This window comes from Festucalex cinctus, chromosome 6 (assembly GCF_051991245.1).
Source record: "Festucalex cinctus isolate MCC-2025b chromosome 6, RoL_Fcin_1.0, whole genome shotgun sequence".
In the NCBI taxonomy this organism is placed as follows: domain Eukaryota; kingdom Metazoa; phylum Chordata; class Actinopteri; order Syngnathiformes; family Syngnathidae; genus Festucalex; species Festucalex cinctus.
The window spans coordinates 12,750,001-12,766,130 of record NC_135416.1 but is presented as its reverse complement, the minus strand read 5'-3'; the positions used below and the strand labels follow the sequence as shown (position 1 = coordinate 12,766,130).

Genomic DNA, 16,130 nt, shown 5'->3' with positions numbered 1-16,130 from the left:
GAGTTTAATGGCGTGCTGGATTGGTTCCCAAGTAGGGTGCATTAGTGCAATATGTAAAAATGTCATTTTGCTGCCTGATTTACAACCTGCACATTGTGCAAATAAATGGAAATTTGAAGGGTTAAAAAAGAAAAAAAGAATGGATGTATTACACTAACAATAAATGATGTTAATTAAAACTTTATGCAGTATAAGAGACAAAAAAAAAACACAAAACTACTCTTAAAATGACAGACTGGGCCTATAGTGCATTCAGCCTAAAACCTGACGCATCTTCATTTTCGTGCCAGGGCAAATCTAGTTTACAGTGTTTGAGAATTTGGCAGACCATGTTGCGCCTCTACTGTACTACACACCCACCTCAAATTTGGTGACAGAAAGTAGACTAGAATTTAGATCTGCAAAGCAGGTCTAAGTTATGGCGCGGATGGTGTAACACATTTTTGGTGGATTTAGTTATTCACTCACCTGATGTGAATTGATCGCTACACAGGCGATATCCACCACAATGACGAGGAACCAAATTCCTGCATCTTGTTCTTCACGCATTTTATGGCTGCTATGATCCATTGGCTACTCGTTGGCCCCTTTTTTTGATAGCCTGTAGAATGCTCTACCTTTATTTGAGCTCTTCTTGCTGTGGCACCTGCGATCCACAACAGCTGTCTATCCTTGCAAAATTGTTTCTATCCTGCTTGAATGGTGGCGCTAACGTGCATTGTGGGATGAATTCAATAATGTGGTTGCTCATCCACCAATAGTGTAAATGCTACATTTACTCAAAGACAAAAAAAAGTTTGTGCAAAGAAAGTTATCCCACAAATACATACATACATACATACATAAATAAATAAATAAATAAATAAATAAATAAATAAATAAAATTAAAAAAGTGTTTCATTTCATGAAAAGCTTCAATAATAGGGAAATAAAATGTCTACACAATGCCAAAATGTTACACACTCAAAGACAAATGTGTGATATTTCTTTCCAGGAACGCCTCCATGTGAGACCTTATCAATTACCACGCATTAAAAAAAAAAAAAAAGAAGAAAAAAAAAAAGAAGAAAAAAAAAAAGTCACTGATTGTAGCCGGGTAATTTTCTTTAAGCACTGCCTCTCTTAAATAGGGGTGCCAGCAGAGAATAGTGAAAGAAATTACAGTGAATGCTTAATCAACACAACCCACGAAAACATAATAGCAGGTTTGCTTTTGTGTGTGTGCGTGTTATATCCACTTTCTGAATTTATATTCATAATATACTCTCTGGAGCTCGCATTTTAGTCCACATTCCCACATTATATTCTTTGTGCTTCTGTCAAGTTAACTGAAAAATAAAATATAATTCTCAGCTAACAGTTGCATGAAAATGAGACAGTTCTCACTGACAGTAATGCACGAAAGTGTGGCAGACCTGAAATTAGTGACATGCAGTCAGGGACTTCAAAGCCTTCTTTGCTGGCACAAACATAATCAGAACCACTGACTTACATTTACAACAGAGATGGATTGTAATCAATTTATTCAGGCAGTTCAACTGACCCGAAATGCACTGCTCACCACTGCTGTGGTATATTTATTGTCAGGTTGCAATTGGCCAAAAATGACCACTTTCTAGTACATTTCAGCAATCTTTTTTTATCAAGACATCCTGCAATGAGAACTGCGGTGGTAGACGTAAATGGGAGGATAAATGGTGGTGAATGAGGTGGATGACAGTGTGAGATTGCAGCGCTGAGATGACAGCAGCGTCTGAGTCATTCAAGTTCACAAAGCAGGAGGCAGAGGCCATTGAATTCTAAAAACGTTTAGGAAAAGGTGACTTGAAGCAACATTTCAGTCACCTAAGGTTACTACTGGTCAACATTAGCGTTGACCAATTGCCTCGCACTGTTCCGCAGACTCATTTGAACTGAAATTCTAATTCTCAAGTGACCAATTCTGCTTTCTTATTTGGGACGAGTTTCACAGGGAAACCACGGTGGGTGTCATGTTTGGTGGTTTGAGGAGTTCATTTGTTGGCTATGGCCATGCATGCACTTATTCTGTAGAGAACACAGCAAATGATGCTACCACCCTTAATACACTCCATTATTTGAACACTGCTCCCATTCGATCTTACCTTACAAACCTCAATTCCAATGAACTTAGCATGTTGTCTAAAATGACATGCCTGATTCTCGAGCGACCTCTGCAGGTACAAGACGAACGTTGCATCAGTCACAGAAAGTGCTCAGCAAAAGTTCCATCTAGCGTCCATTTAAGACGCATGCAGGCCAGAAAATTGTGAGCAATCTTTCCTTCCTGTTCAAGATTCTTGAGAACGTATTTGGCTAAAAGGCTTTCTAGAAGAAAAAAAAAAAAGAGATTTATTTGACAGTCACAAACTGAGAAAGGACTTGTGAACGTCAATGACCCCCTTGTTGCCCCTGACAACAAAAATGAGGCCCAAAAGCTACAAACATGACACCCACTGTGGCTTTCCAGTGAAACTTGTCCCAAATAAAAAGCAAGATTAGTCACAAAGGGTACAACAATAAATAAAGCACAAGACACAGGACTTTAAAATTTTATAAGACTTATAAAAAGAAAAACATAACACCAACCAAAACAAGTCAAACATCTGTGTTTTTGTTTCTCAGAGTATTTACAAAACAGGTTTATATACAGATAGTATTGACTCAAAAATGAAAGAGGCTACATATAGTCTACCAGTTTTTATAGCGACCATACATTTGTTATACAATGTAAATAGCAAGACTGAAGCAAGAACTAACAGAGATTCTGCAAGTTTGAATTAACTTCAAGTACCCATCTTCGGTTTTCACAGAAGCTTTTGAATGATGGATGAGATTTTTTTTTTAACACAAGGATCTGTTGTAGCTGAAAAAACAGCCATGGGAGAATACGACATTGTATCAAATATGGAAACACAAAACAATCACGTTTCAGTTTGTAACCACCTACTTTTGAAAAAAACTTAACACAAGCATGAGTATTTACATATAAAGTGATCCAGCTTATAGGTCGATACTGTAGCGTGACACACAGAAAAACACAATTTCTTGATGAAAGGACTGCACATGGTAAAATGGACAAAAACCAGTCTAAACAGGTTTGATATGGGTTCTGATTGTGGCGATTTGAACAAAACATTGTAGGTACTCAAATCTAACAAGTAAACATTCTGATGTCACATTTAATTGTCCCTCACATTAAATCTACAACTCCAATTTTGGAATACCTCAATTTACTTTTAAGATTAAGAATATAAATGTAATGATACAAAAGCAACCACTGACGTCAACGGCACAAATAGCAGGAAAAAAAAACAAACGTGTTTGGATTCTTCTATGCTAGCATCAAATGTCTTTCTCTGACTCCATCGAAGGAATTGTGATTGGTGTAAAACGTCCAGGAGCATGGACCGCGAATGCTACTTCATATAACAACACTAAGGATTAAATGCTGCACATTTACATATTGAAATGTCCATATAGAACACAGTGTATGCTTCAGTCATTGTCATATAACTGTCCAACACAGCATCATAACAGACTGCTGTCTTACCACAAGTTAAAAAAAAAAAAAAAAAAAAAAAAAAAAAAAAAAAAAAAAAGTCTTAAAATGCCAGTGATAATGTCAGTGAAATCTAGAGGTGTGAAATGTGAATAGCTGAGTATCAAGGGCTGACCGCTACCCTCCTCGCCTCTCCACTTAGCATACGGTAAGCGGCAGCAGCTCGCTTTCACGCCGCTGATTCTTCTTCAGCAGCTGAATGCGATTGTGGCAATAAAACTTAATGGCCCGCCAGTCCCGCTGGTTTCTGACCAGCAGGGGGCACTGTTGCAGGCAGCGCTCACAGTCGGCCTTGGCTGGAACACGAAGCTCGTTGATGTTTTGGGTCAGGTGTTCTTCCACTGCCGCCCGCTCCGCCTCGGACCACGGACGCTTCAGGACGCCACGCTTTCCTAGGAGAATACATAATAATAAAAATTAAAAACAAAAAAACAAAAAAACATTTGGAGGTTCACATTGTAATTATTTGTAATTGGAATAACCTCATGAAACTCAAACAAAATGTCTTACCTGAGCCTCTCCTTCGGTTAATTGGCAGAAGAGGAGGAGGAGGAGGTGGCGGAGCAAGCGACTGGGTGGTTTTGAGCTTTTTGGGTCGTCCCACTCGGCCGTTGTTCTTGCCCTTCCTGACATAGAGCAGGGTAGGTGTGGCTTTTGGAGCGGGGGCAAGGGTGGGGGACTCTGGATTCTCCTTGACTTGCTCCCCTTCCGATTCTCCCTCCGAAAATGAGTCTGCAGAGTTTCCCGACATAACTGAATGGTTGGGGGAGAGGAAAGGGGAGACTTCATTAGTCTACGTATTGCAGTACAATGTACCCTCGTTCATCCCGGGTGTTATGTTGCAAAAACTGCCCGCGATAATAGAAATCCGCGTTATTTAAATATAAATAAATAAATAATCCCATTAATCATATTTAGTTTTAGAAAGATGAACCCTCAATAAACGAGGAAACACTATTTCCTACCATTAGTGAGCCAAGCCGAGAGTGCAAAAAAACAGTGCTTATTTAATGGAACACAAAGCTATTATTTAGTAGTATGAGTGGCAACACTGCCATCTAGTGGAAGAACGTTTAAGTGTTCTGCCCAGCCAGTAGACCAATGAAGTGAAAATTGCATAATTGCCGCTGCCTGGCACACCATTCAAATTTATGTAAAGAATACATTAAACAACATGAGTGTTGCTCGTCTGTGCAGCTCACCATCCAACTCCAAGCAGATGTGGTTGAGGCTCATTCCTCTGAAGAGCACCCCATCTCGCTCTCCACACAGCACGACGCGGCCCACTCTGCCCATCAGGCCCGGATCTTGGCCGATTCCGGCGCAGTTCTGTGTCACGTGGTACTCGCGCTCCAGGAAGTGCTCCAGCCTATCCACCGCGCTGCTTCCCAGCCGGCCCTGCTCCTCGCCCTCGCCGAGAAGCAGCAGCTGGGTCAGGATGGCAACTTGCCTCCGTACCCGAGTCTGAGTGAGGGCTCTGGGATTGCGGGTGCCGCTGGAGCGGGCCAGGCTTCGGAGGAGGTCTGTGCCTCGCAGGGGCGTGGCCGGCGAGTGATAGGGCCTGGCGAAGACGTAAGGGTTGACCGGGTCCACGCCCGCGTCTTGGCGCGTCTGCAGTAGGAGCTCCAGGCAGGGCTCACAGTGGGGGGGCAGAATGAGAGGCTGGATGCGTCCACGTTTGCCCTGGACGCCCACCCGCGGCAGGTGGGACAGAACCAGCCGCTCGAAGGGAGACAGGGAGGCCTCCAGCGGGGTTAGAGCTGGGGGAGAGCCGGGGGGCACGGGAACGGGGCACTGAGGAGTGACGCGTGCTCGGTACTCGACGATGGACAACTTGGAGACCTCGCACTCGCGCCGGCGGTTGTACAGGATGAGGAGCGCCAGGCTGGAGTGGCAGAGGAGGCGCCAGGCCTCGGCGGACTGCATCTGGCGAGACAGCGACAGAAAGGCCGAATGCTGCAGCCGGCGCAGGTACAGAACGAGGGACGACAAAGACGACAGGAGGGGCAGCATCTGGTGACGTCCGGAACTGCAGAAAGGACAGAAACCAAAATGACAAATTACCGTCTTATGTTCATAGTTCTGCGATTGGCTGGCAATCAGTCCAGGGTGTAGCCCGCCTACTGCGCAAAGCCAGCTGAGATAGGCTCCAGCACCCCCCGCGATCCTTGCGAGGAATAAGCGGTCAAGAAGATGGATGGATGGATGGATGGATGGATGTTCATTAGGGGTGTGCCGAAAAAAAAATCGATTAATAAAAGAATCGAGATTCTCATTTATTAATCGAATTGATATTAATATCCAAAAATCGATTTTATTTAAATTAGAAATAAAGAAGGGGAAAAGTTGCAGCCCACATTCTGTTTTTGTGGGAAAAGGCACTTAAAATACAAAATTAATAAATGTTAAAAAAAAAAAAAAAAAAAAAAAACTTTAATGTCTCAATTTGTCATTTTGTCTTGCAAAGCAGACTGGAGTAGATCATGACAATGTTGTGCATATCTGTAAATTGAAGCAGAAATCATTTGTCAAATAATTTTGAATCCAAAATCATTTGAATGGAGAATCGAAAATCGATTCTGAATCGAATCGTAGGCCCAAAAATCGAATCGAATCGTGAAACAGTCAAAGATTCACAGCCCTTAATGTTCATAGTTTGGCTGCTCCATAGGTTCGACTTGTATATTGTTTTGCATTGTATATATTGAGAGTAATTGGCGCATAGCAAAATAAAAGCATATAATATTTGGATTTATTTTGCCTTCATAACAACGGGCGTCTGGATGTGGCCCGTGGTTCGCATAGTTTGGGCTGATTTAGGTGAGTGGCAATGCAATAAGTGGAGTGAGGCAGCAACTGACAACATTCCTTAACAAAGCAGTTAAGTGTTACCTTAGCGAGTCTTTTTCCTTATCCTCGGTCCCGCTTTCATCTTCCACATCCTTCGCACCATTCTCTTCCTCTTCGTCCTCCTCTTCGTCCTCTTCCTCCATTTTTTGCTTGTGCATCTCTTTGGACAACTCGTTTCTGAAGGACTGAGCACACCTGACCTCCGTGTCCTCCTCTTTGGGCCTCTTTGCCTGCACCACCTCCACAACATCTTCATCTTCCTCTTCATCCAGTAGTTCTCTCTTTAGCTTCCTCCCCCCTCCCTGTCTGGGCGGAGTCACAGCCACCGGGGGCGGGCTCCTCTTCAGGACCGACACCGCCACGGCGTTCTGCCCTCGCGGCGGTGTCGCTGCGGGTGAAGCCGGGGCCGGCGATCGTTTGTCTGCGGTAGGAGGGCATAAGGAGAGGTCGTGAACGCCGCTCTGTTCCACTCGGCTCTGCGTCGCCACAGGTGACATCTTTGAGTTGTGAGGAGCATGTTCCGTGGCCACATTTGTGTCATGCGTGTGCAGGCGGGGCATCTGAGTGTAACGCTCCACGAGGGCGGAGCACACATCCGGCTGGTGGGCATGGTGTTTGTCTAAATGGCGGCCCAATGAGCGGAAGTGGCGTCCGCAGTAGTCACAAGTTTGGCGCATGGAGTCTATGGACACGCCTCCTCGGGGGCTGTCCGCGTTGCACGCGCTGCCGGGGCTGAGGGGAGCAGGAGCTTTAAACACAGGTTTGGCGGAGGCGGAGAACGAGGAGCCGGGGGAAGAGGCCAAAGGAGGGTGGGAGGATGGGAGAGGACAATTGGATGAGGCGGATGCTGCGTGTCCAGACTGAGTCCGATGGAGGTTCTTTTTCCTCGAGGAGGGGCCACGCCGCTTCTTGCGCCGACGTGCCGTGCGCCCGCGGGGGCTTGTGTTGTCCTCACTTCCTGCATCGGACTCACTCGCGTCAGAATGGGAGATGGGTGAGGAAGAGGGGGAAAGGGACCAAGAGGGAGTGACGTAGTCCTGGTACTGATGTTGCCTTTTCGGTCGCTGGGTGGTCGGCACGGGTTCGTCCTCCTGAAAGGAAATGACACAGAAAGAGACCATGTTTAACTCATTTGCTCCAAAAAATGTATACATTTGTTTTATTTTAAATATTACCAGTGTCGCAAAGACGTATTTATACGATTTTTTTTTAATGCTAGAACATACAGAAGGATTTGATGCAGCCTCTGAACTGAAGAGAATGGTTAAAGCAATGGTAGTTATTACAAAAATAGCCAGCAGGCAGCAGCAGAGTATAAGAGATCAACCAGGGCCATGTTGCAACCAGCTGTTTTCCACACAGTTTTAAACAGATTTGTGACTAATGATGAAACTTAGCTATATTCTAATGCTAATTGCTGCAAAATGGAAACAGATAGATATGTACTTTTTTTTCCTGATGAAAGAAGACACTAATCTTTGTTTTGGTAAGTTCCGACCAAGTTTTTATAGCAATGGAACACAATATTCTGTGGGCCTTACGAAAATCAGTCAAAATCCAGTAAAACAGCCGGGAGCGAGGAATGAGTTAATTACGGAGAGAGGGGGAAAAAAAAACAAAAAAAAAAGAAAAGACTACTTTGTCATGTTTATTCACGGTTTTCATATATATAAAATCATATGGAAATGGTTCAAGGAGTCATAAACCAGAGCTGATTGCTAGATGAGGTACAAATATGCATTAATGTAAACCATTTCCAACAATAGTGATTCAAAATGATGAATTGAGTAAGCACTAGCAGGTGGACGTCTACCTTTTTGATGTTGTTATTCTCCGTATCAGAGTTACACTCGTGTTGTGCTGGAGACATGGAACCACGGAAACCCTGTGGAACACAAACCGATACAGAAGTACAGATATAATGTTTATTTATTTGTCATTACAATCATCCTCAGGTGACATTTAGAGCCAGCATCACTCCACAGCCCAATGGTAATGTAATCTGATTATGATACATTGAGTCTTAACTGATGCTTAACACTCATTGGATTTCTTCCAAGACTTTAAATAATAAATGTGGCTTTGGTAGCTAGTGCACTCCCTCGAACCTCTGATCTCAGTACGTCAATTGACTTCCTTTAGTCTAAATGGGAGTGGCTCTCATCATCATTTTGTTGGGGGGAAAAAAGGATCCAATTTAATGGAATCCATTAAAGGAACAGAATCCAGATGTCACCCACTAACAATGTAACCAGTTACCTAAGCGCTATAGGTCGGTGTTGGAGCTCAGTCATCACCATGGTAACCCCATGCCCTAGCTTTGTGTATGTGAGTGAGAGCACATAGAGTGTGAGTGTGTGCACCTGTGTGACTATACCCATTGTTGCCTCCCTGAGGCGATCAGTCTGTAAGGTTAATTTTTTATGGTTACTAATGCTCATCATCCCATGAGCCACCACACACACAATTTTGCTGAAAACCTATAAATGCATGTTACAATCCACATGCATATAGCAAACCATCATAGGTGACGCATTGGCAGCGCAATGCATTTGTTCCCACAGACAGTGAGCATAGGGATCTGAGTTTTCAGCTGTTATTTTAGAACATTAAATTGTCTATTAAATACCTAGATATAAATAAAATATTTGGAGATGAACATAAACCACAAGGTCTTCATTACAGCCTAATGACTGGAGGGATTTTGAGTTAAAAAGTAAATAAATAAATAACACCTCAATGTGAGCAGTTTGAGTTTTTCTATTTAATCAAACTTCAAAATTCAAAATTCCTGCGATTGTTTGTTCTGGTCTGTTGAGGAAAGCATTGGTGGAAAGTCGGATGATTTTTGTATTGTTAGTAAATTTGTAACCTTACAAGCCAGATTGATAATTGTGATTCACTCAATGTATTTGAGCTTCACTTAGCAGATACGTTCGGGAAAGGCGGAACTTGCTGTACAATAAATACTTCGAGCTGATTGGACGATGCAGCATCTTTGCACATTTGTTTTGACCAATCAAGGCAATTGACGAATATCTTTACCAGATAAAAATGCATGAAGAGCCTCTCGCTGTTCAAATTTAACAAGGAAATGGTGAGTAATTCTGCGAGAACAAAATTAATTGCAGCGTCCATTCGTCTGTTAGGTTGGTTTCTTTCCTCCCCTCCGCCATCGGCGCTTATTGGTTTCGTCCCTCCCAAACAATGCCTGATTGGTCTGCCCTTAAAAAGGTCGGCTGCAAACATCAGCGGAAGCGGTACAAGATGCATTCTCCAGAGTTTGTGAACTCACAAACACCACGAGAATTCAACTTGCTGACAAGGTAAGTTAATTTGTCCCTGGATGACAGTTGAACATGAAGAGAAAATGGTGATTTAAGTAAGACACCATTAGGTTTCCATTGTGACGCATGTTCATTGACAAATATCAGAAAAGTAGACTTTAGGGCTTAAGTATCAGATGTCTACACTTTTTTTTTTTTTTTTTTTTTTTAAATAAGTATTTGAAGGTACTAACCAGGTTCTCGCCCCACTCGCTCAGACTGTAGTCCACAGTGATCTCCTCCCCTTTGGTGATGTCCCGGATGGCAATGACCACAAGTCGCACTTGGCTGCCACAGTGGACTTCTCTGATGCGACAGTTAGGGGAAGGTGGGAAGGAGCTGGTTGCCGGGCCGGTTGCGGAGGCGACTGGGGCAGTCGGTGCTGTAGATGTGTTGGTCACGGAAGGGGCTTGAGCGGAGGTCGCCCGGGCAGGAGCAGGCACTGGGGTTGGGGTCCGAGCTGAAGAGGCAGCCGGTGTGGAGGCTGGGCTGGAGCTAACTTTGGATGCGTTGGAGATTTTGTCATGAGTTGATTCTGATGGACCACTAGAAGAAAAGACAGCGCTGGTACAATAAGCAACTTTTTAATAACAGTATAATGCATTAAAAAAAAAAAAAAAAGGGGACTCCTGGCATGAAAAGTATTTTTGGGGAATATTGTACAAATCCTGCATATTTAGTGGTCTGCCACCTGTGGCTCCAGAGCTGCATGTGGCTTCTTTCATTCTTCTGCTGTGCCTCTGTAACTTTGGAAAATAAATCCCGGTAATGAATATTTAATTAAAATTCCTTAGGTTTTTTTTTTTTTTTTTTTTTTTTAAATGTAATTTTGAATTGGAAGGTTATGGTGTTCTTGTAATATTATATATATATATATATATATATATATATATATATATATTTTTTTTTTTTTTTTTTTTTTTTGTCACTCAAAATATGCATCAGAATCACCAATGTGCGATGACCTGGTGCCAAGAACTACTGCGTTTTTCAACCCCTGGTTGACAATCTATTAAGAAAAAAAAAAAAAAAAAAAAAAAAACGAAAACAGAATGCCGCATGAACTATAATAAAACAAACATCGCTCATGCCTCACAGATCGCAGTTTACAATCAGGTGTGAAAATGAAGGTGTGAAACATCTACATCCCTGATATGCTGCCACTGTATTTTGAGATTCAGGAGCAAAAATCATTAACCTGGTAAAAGAAATATTATGATTGCTTTCTTTGCACATAAACATTTTACATTGATAACTGGAACAGTTCTTTTCAATTCAAGTTGACACCTAACTGCAAGCTCCCCACGTGATGAAATGATGACCACAGAAGCAAACATTTTTGGTTCCCTGCTTTTTTATATTTGAAATAAAAATAAACAATGCAGTACACTACAGTAGTATAATACAATACAGTAGTACTTTGAGAGTGCCTGATAAATTAGTTTTTTGAGATACGAGTTGTTACTTGACCATTTTTTTTTTTTTGTCCTGAGAGATGAGTGGGCTTCAGACCCCGACTATTGGAGCACAACATAAAGCCACCATCAAATTCACTTTGGGTTCCTTGCTGCGAAAGGACCATATCGATAACTTAGTGGCAATAATGCACCATTAAGCTGGTTTGCCAACTGCCAAAGAACCAAACATAAGAACAAGAAATGACAACATATCCGGTACAGTTTTATGCTGGCATTATCTGTGTGTGATTATTTGCATTTCAATTCATTTGAGTGGAGGAAATATGTTTTCAGATGATTGTATTAAAAGTAAGAATTATTATCTTTGTTGTGGTGGAATTTTTAACAGAATTTTGTACTAGACGTCATCAGATATGCAAATGTTGCTAATGCAGAGAACGTCATATTTGTACTGAGAAACAAACCCTTCAGCAATAATGTCTACGATAATGTCCAGAGATGTGCGGTGATTTCAGGACACTGGCATCTAACCGGACTGCTACTAATTTAATATCATTCTCTTTAAGACAAAGCATTCTTCTAATCTAAAGTGTTCGAAAACAGTTGAGCCCAATTACCTAGTGTAAATGCAAACCAAGAGGTGTAGTCTGACTAGTCTGGCTAAGTGTGTTGGAATCAGCAGGATTCTGATAAGTTGGCTCTCAAACAAAAATGTCCTCAAGTACAATCCATTCTTTCACAGGACACATTCCCAAAACATTGAAGATAATAAATTGTCCATCAGTCTGAATGCTCGTTTGTTTTCATGTGCACTGCACTTGACTGGTAACCAAACCAAGGTGTTCTCTGCCACTTGCCCAAATTCAGCTGTGATCGGAAAACGGGCGGATGGATGGAGGCAATGAGATCGTTATTAGATCCCCACAACTTACCAGTTGGTGGATGCTTCTGTCTTGTGGAGAGACCCATCCGGTGTGGGACGTTTACTCTCAGCCGCTTCCTTACGATCACCTGAGAGAATAACAGCAATCCTTGTCAGAAGGATTACAAGTACGCACACACCCACACAAACAAACAACTACACTAATGCACACGCACACATGCGTAGTCACATGCACAGCTGTGTGTATGTACAGAATCACACACACAGAAGTAGGTCACACTCAATTGCACAAGCTCCGCCTCCATAACAATCCCACTGACAGATGCGTGTGCACGCACGCAGACGCACACACGCACACATTAAGGAAACGGCATGTACACGTACCTCTGCAGTGTGTCTGCTCAGGGTTGTTCTCCTCAGCCGACGTAACAAAGACTTTCACAGGTGTCCCTTTCCGTTTCCTTCCACAGCCACGTCTGGAGAACACACACAATATTATCATTTCATCAATAGGTGTGCTGACCGAACTTCACATTAATCAGATCAGTGATTGATCAATAATTGGCCGCCTAGAGATTGATACAATTGGTCGTTGATGGTCTCATAGAACTAACAATACTAAAGCAAACAAAACATGTGAGGTCCAAGCCCAAAGTAAAGCACAAGCCATTTTGAAGTAACCTTCGTTGTATACGAACCTACCAGAATGAATATTTATTTCACTTACAGGTTACACACTGACTTGTACAAGTCTTTCCTTAACTTTATAACAGCCTAAAATAAAAAGTCAGAGACGCAAAGGCAGTGAAGCACTGGGTTCATCTGTGTGAAAAGTAGGCCATAAGAACATCATGCGTTGGATTTAGAAATATCCATTATTGTCCTGATAATAGCATGCAGACATACGAGTCACAGAAAAGTCGGGGTATGCAGAACATTTCAAAAATAGATATTTTCGAGAGGGATCCTTTTTATAAAACAAAAAGGAAGCACAAGAGAAAAGAGAAGTGTACAGACAGAAGAAAAAGAAAGTGTCATTCGGCACAGATATCAACCAGAGCCACAGTCTTCGTATTGATCCAATCCACTCCCATCTGGACTCGTGATACTGTGTGTGTGTGTGTGTGTGTGTGTGTGTGTGTGTGTGTGTGCGTGCGTGCAACTGACCACATCAATCTGGATAGCGTCCTTCTACTGCCCCCTCAGGCAGTGTGAGGCAAGGATTTTCTCTTTAATTAACCATCTCAAATGTGATATGCAAATCCATGTAAAGCCATCCGTGGAGAAGGATGGGCTTCATTCCAGAGTGGGCACCCAGAAGCATAACAAACCCTGCCCCTCCTTCAAATGGGCTGCTGTGATTTCATGCCAATGTGTGTGTGGCGCGAGTTGGACTTTCATACAATTTTACATCAAAACAAGTGTTTTTGAATCCTAAACAGTTGTAAATGTACAAGATTTCGAGTAACAAATACAAAATTGCTCACCACAGAACTTGTTGTAATTTAGCCAGTTCACTTCCTGAGAATGACTCAAGTGAACCCATGCATGATTAAAACAATATTACCAATAAAGCCAATTACTCCTTCCCTACTTTAGCTTTGGGCCAATTAAAAGCTTTGATATGACTGTGAGGTCATGGAAGTTTACATATCTGCATGTGTACAGCAATTCTAAATCTGCTTAATTTTTGTTTAGCAATTGTAGCTGTCAGTTGATTTTTTTTGTTTTTGTTTTTTAGGCCGGTGATGATTCTACTGGGTGCCACGTGGTGAGTGGTTAGCACGTCCGCCTCCCAGTACTGAGGACGCAAGATCGAGTCCAGGCTTTGGCCTTCCTGGGTGGAGTTTGCATGTTCTCCCCATGTCCGCATGGGTCTTCTCCGGGTTCTCCAGTCTCCTCCCATGTTCCAAAGACATGCATGACAGGTTAATTGAACGCTCTGAATTGTCCCTAAGTGTGCATGTGAGCGTGAGTGGTGGTTCGTCTTTGTGTGCCCTGTAATTGGCTGGCAACCAGTTCAGGGTGTACCCCGCCTACTGCCGAAGCCGGCTGAGATAGGCTCCAGTGCCCCTGTGACCCTTGTGAGGAAAAAGCGGTTAAGAGGATGGATGGATGGATGATTCCACTATTTGGCAGAATAAAGTTCCAATAAGCGATTAATAGGTCGCTCAATTAAAAGAAAATATAGTAATTAAAGTAACGTTTTGTGTCCCTTAAATGAGAAGCCAAACAAAATTTTCCTCTACAATTGGCAATTCTGAGCTTACATCTCAACAAGTCAAAATGGCAGTCTAATGTTGCATTTGAGGTCAAAAGAAAGGTGAAAAGTCGGACTTGTCCGACTCCAAACCAGATAGTGTGCACAGCTACTTCGAATCTTTTCAACCTTGAAAAAATATTTTCGTAATTCTTCTGAAGAAACTGACTTACAGGTAGATGAATGATACCCTTGTTGTGGCATGAGGGCGTTGGTATCGCTTTTACAGGCACTAAGCAACTTTCAGGAGGGTAGCAGGAACACAAAAAACTACAAATGCGGACTGCTTTATGGCATACGTGACTATTTTACAATACTTTGTGCTTTAGTGTTTTGTTTTGTTTCAATTTTCTTTGTCATATGATGCAATGTGGGGGGGGGGGGGGGAATCTAAAAATCTAGCTGATTTTATTTTTTTTTTTTTAACAATTTAAAAAGCGCTAATATAAGCTATATTGTTGGATTCTTAACGGGAATTAAAACGTATTGGAAAAGTTTGGAAAAATAAATCATTGTCACGGACATGCACATGATAGTTTTCTTTAATTACTCCCCTTTATGGTTAACACAGACCCAGAAGTTTGAGAAGCCCTGACCACGTTCCATGCAAATGTCCGTCTCTTAGTCCCTTTGACCAGTAGAGGGAGACACTGATACAACTGTCACTCCCTTTGTCACCTGTAGAAGAACATTTGAAAGCTGCAGCAGGTGTTTGGCGACACAAACTACAGAGCAGCCCCACTTGACTTGGGCGTCGACGACTTTCGGTGAACTTTCTTGCGGGCGTTTTTTGCCTTGATTCCCTTCAAGCTTCTTTTTGGTCTCACCCTCTTTATTGATTCCACCTTGCTTCCGTCCTTGCTGATTTCACTCCCTTTTTCTCTTTAACCCAACACACGCTGATTCAAGACTCATTTGTGCGTGTGCAAACACACACACACACACACACACACCCACACACACGCACACACCCACCCACACACACCCACACACACACACAGCTCACAGTCCACATGTGTGCATGCACACACACACACACCTCCCCCTCTCTGGCCCACATGCGCATGCACGCACACACACACACAAACACGCACTTTGCGATGCACGCACACACAAATATCCTCTCTCTAGCCAAGCTTGCATGCATGCACACACACACACACACACACACACACACACACACACACACACACACACACACACGCACCCAAACCCCCACGCACCCTCCCCTTTACTAAAGCTCACAAACACACGCACTCTCTCTGTCTCTCTCTCTCTCAAATAACCAAACCCACAGTCTCATGTTCCATCTCACGCACACAATAATAGTGAGCATATACACAATCTGCACTTTCTCAGATGCACACATAACTGCTGTGATAAATTGTGTAGTCGTGTTCATTAATACACATTATTCACTCTCATCTCATACAACGGCGATATGCACACGTGTACAGTACACGCACACACACACCCCAACACACGCCCACTCACACGCTACCTCGTCATACACGCTCGCTTCACATATGTCAAGATTGAAGACAAACAGATACTCACATTGTATGCTTCATGTACTGTGCACTTTGTTCATAAATGCGCACGTATACACACAAAATCGTCAATAATACAACAGAAACACGCGCACAACAGCCCTCATTTTCACATATACCATACCACCACCCACACACAGGCGTGCACATACAACTTTTGCTTGGAGCATGGGTGCACACACACACACACACACACACACGTTTGTCTTTGTATATTAGTGGGGACATCACATTGACGTAACCTCCTGACTACCAGCAATTCA

General features: G+C 42.7%; 1 protein-coding gene across 1 annotated transcript in view; it reads right to left on the bottom strand.

The window, feature by feature from the left end:
- Positions 1-2,556: 2,556 nt before the first annotated feature.
- LOC144020955 (uncharacterized) overlaps positions 2,557-16,130 on the bottom strand; it is a 16,462-nt gene continuing 2,888 nt past the window's right edge. Inside the window, exons 2-9 of the mRNA XM_077524887.1 lie at positions 12,442-12,533; positions 12,107-12,185; positions 9,951-10,302; positions 8,244-8,315; positions 6,473-7,521; positions 4,783-5,609; positions 4,091-4,333; positions 2,557-3,972 (exon numbers count right to left, since the gene is read on the bottom strand). Coding sequence (XP_077381013.1) covers positions 3,719-3,972; positions 4,091-4,333; positions 4,783-5,609; positions 6,473-7,521; positions 8,244-8,315; positions 9,951-10,302; positions 12,107-12,185; positions 12,442-12,533 — 2,968 coding nt within the window. The 3' untranslated portion in view covers positions 2,557-3,718. The remainder of the gene's footprint in view (positions 3,973-4,090; positions 4,334-4,782; positions 5,610-6,472; positions 7,522-8,243; positions 8,316-9,950; positions 10,303-12,106; positions 12,186-12,441; positions 12,534-16,130) is intronic.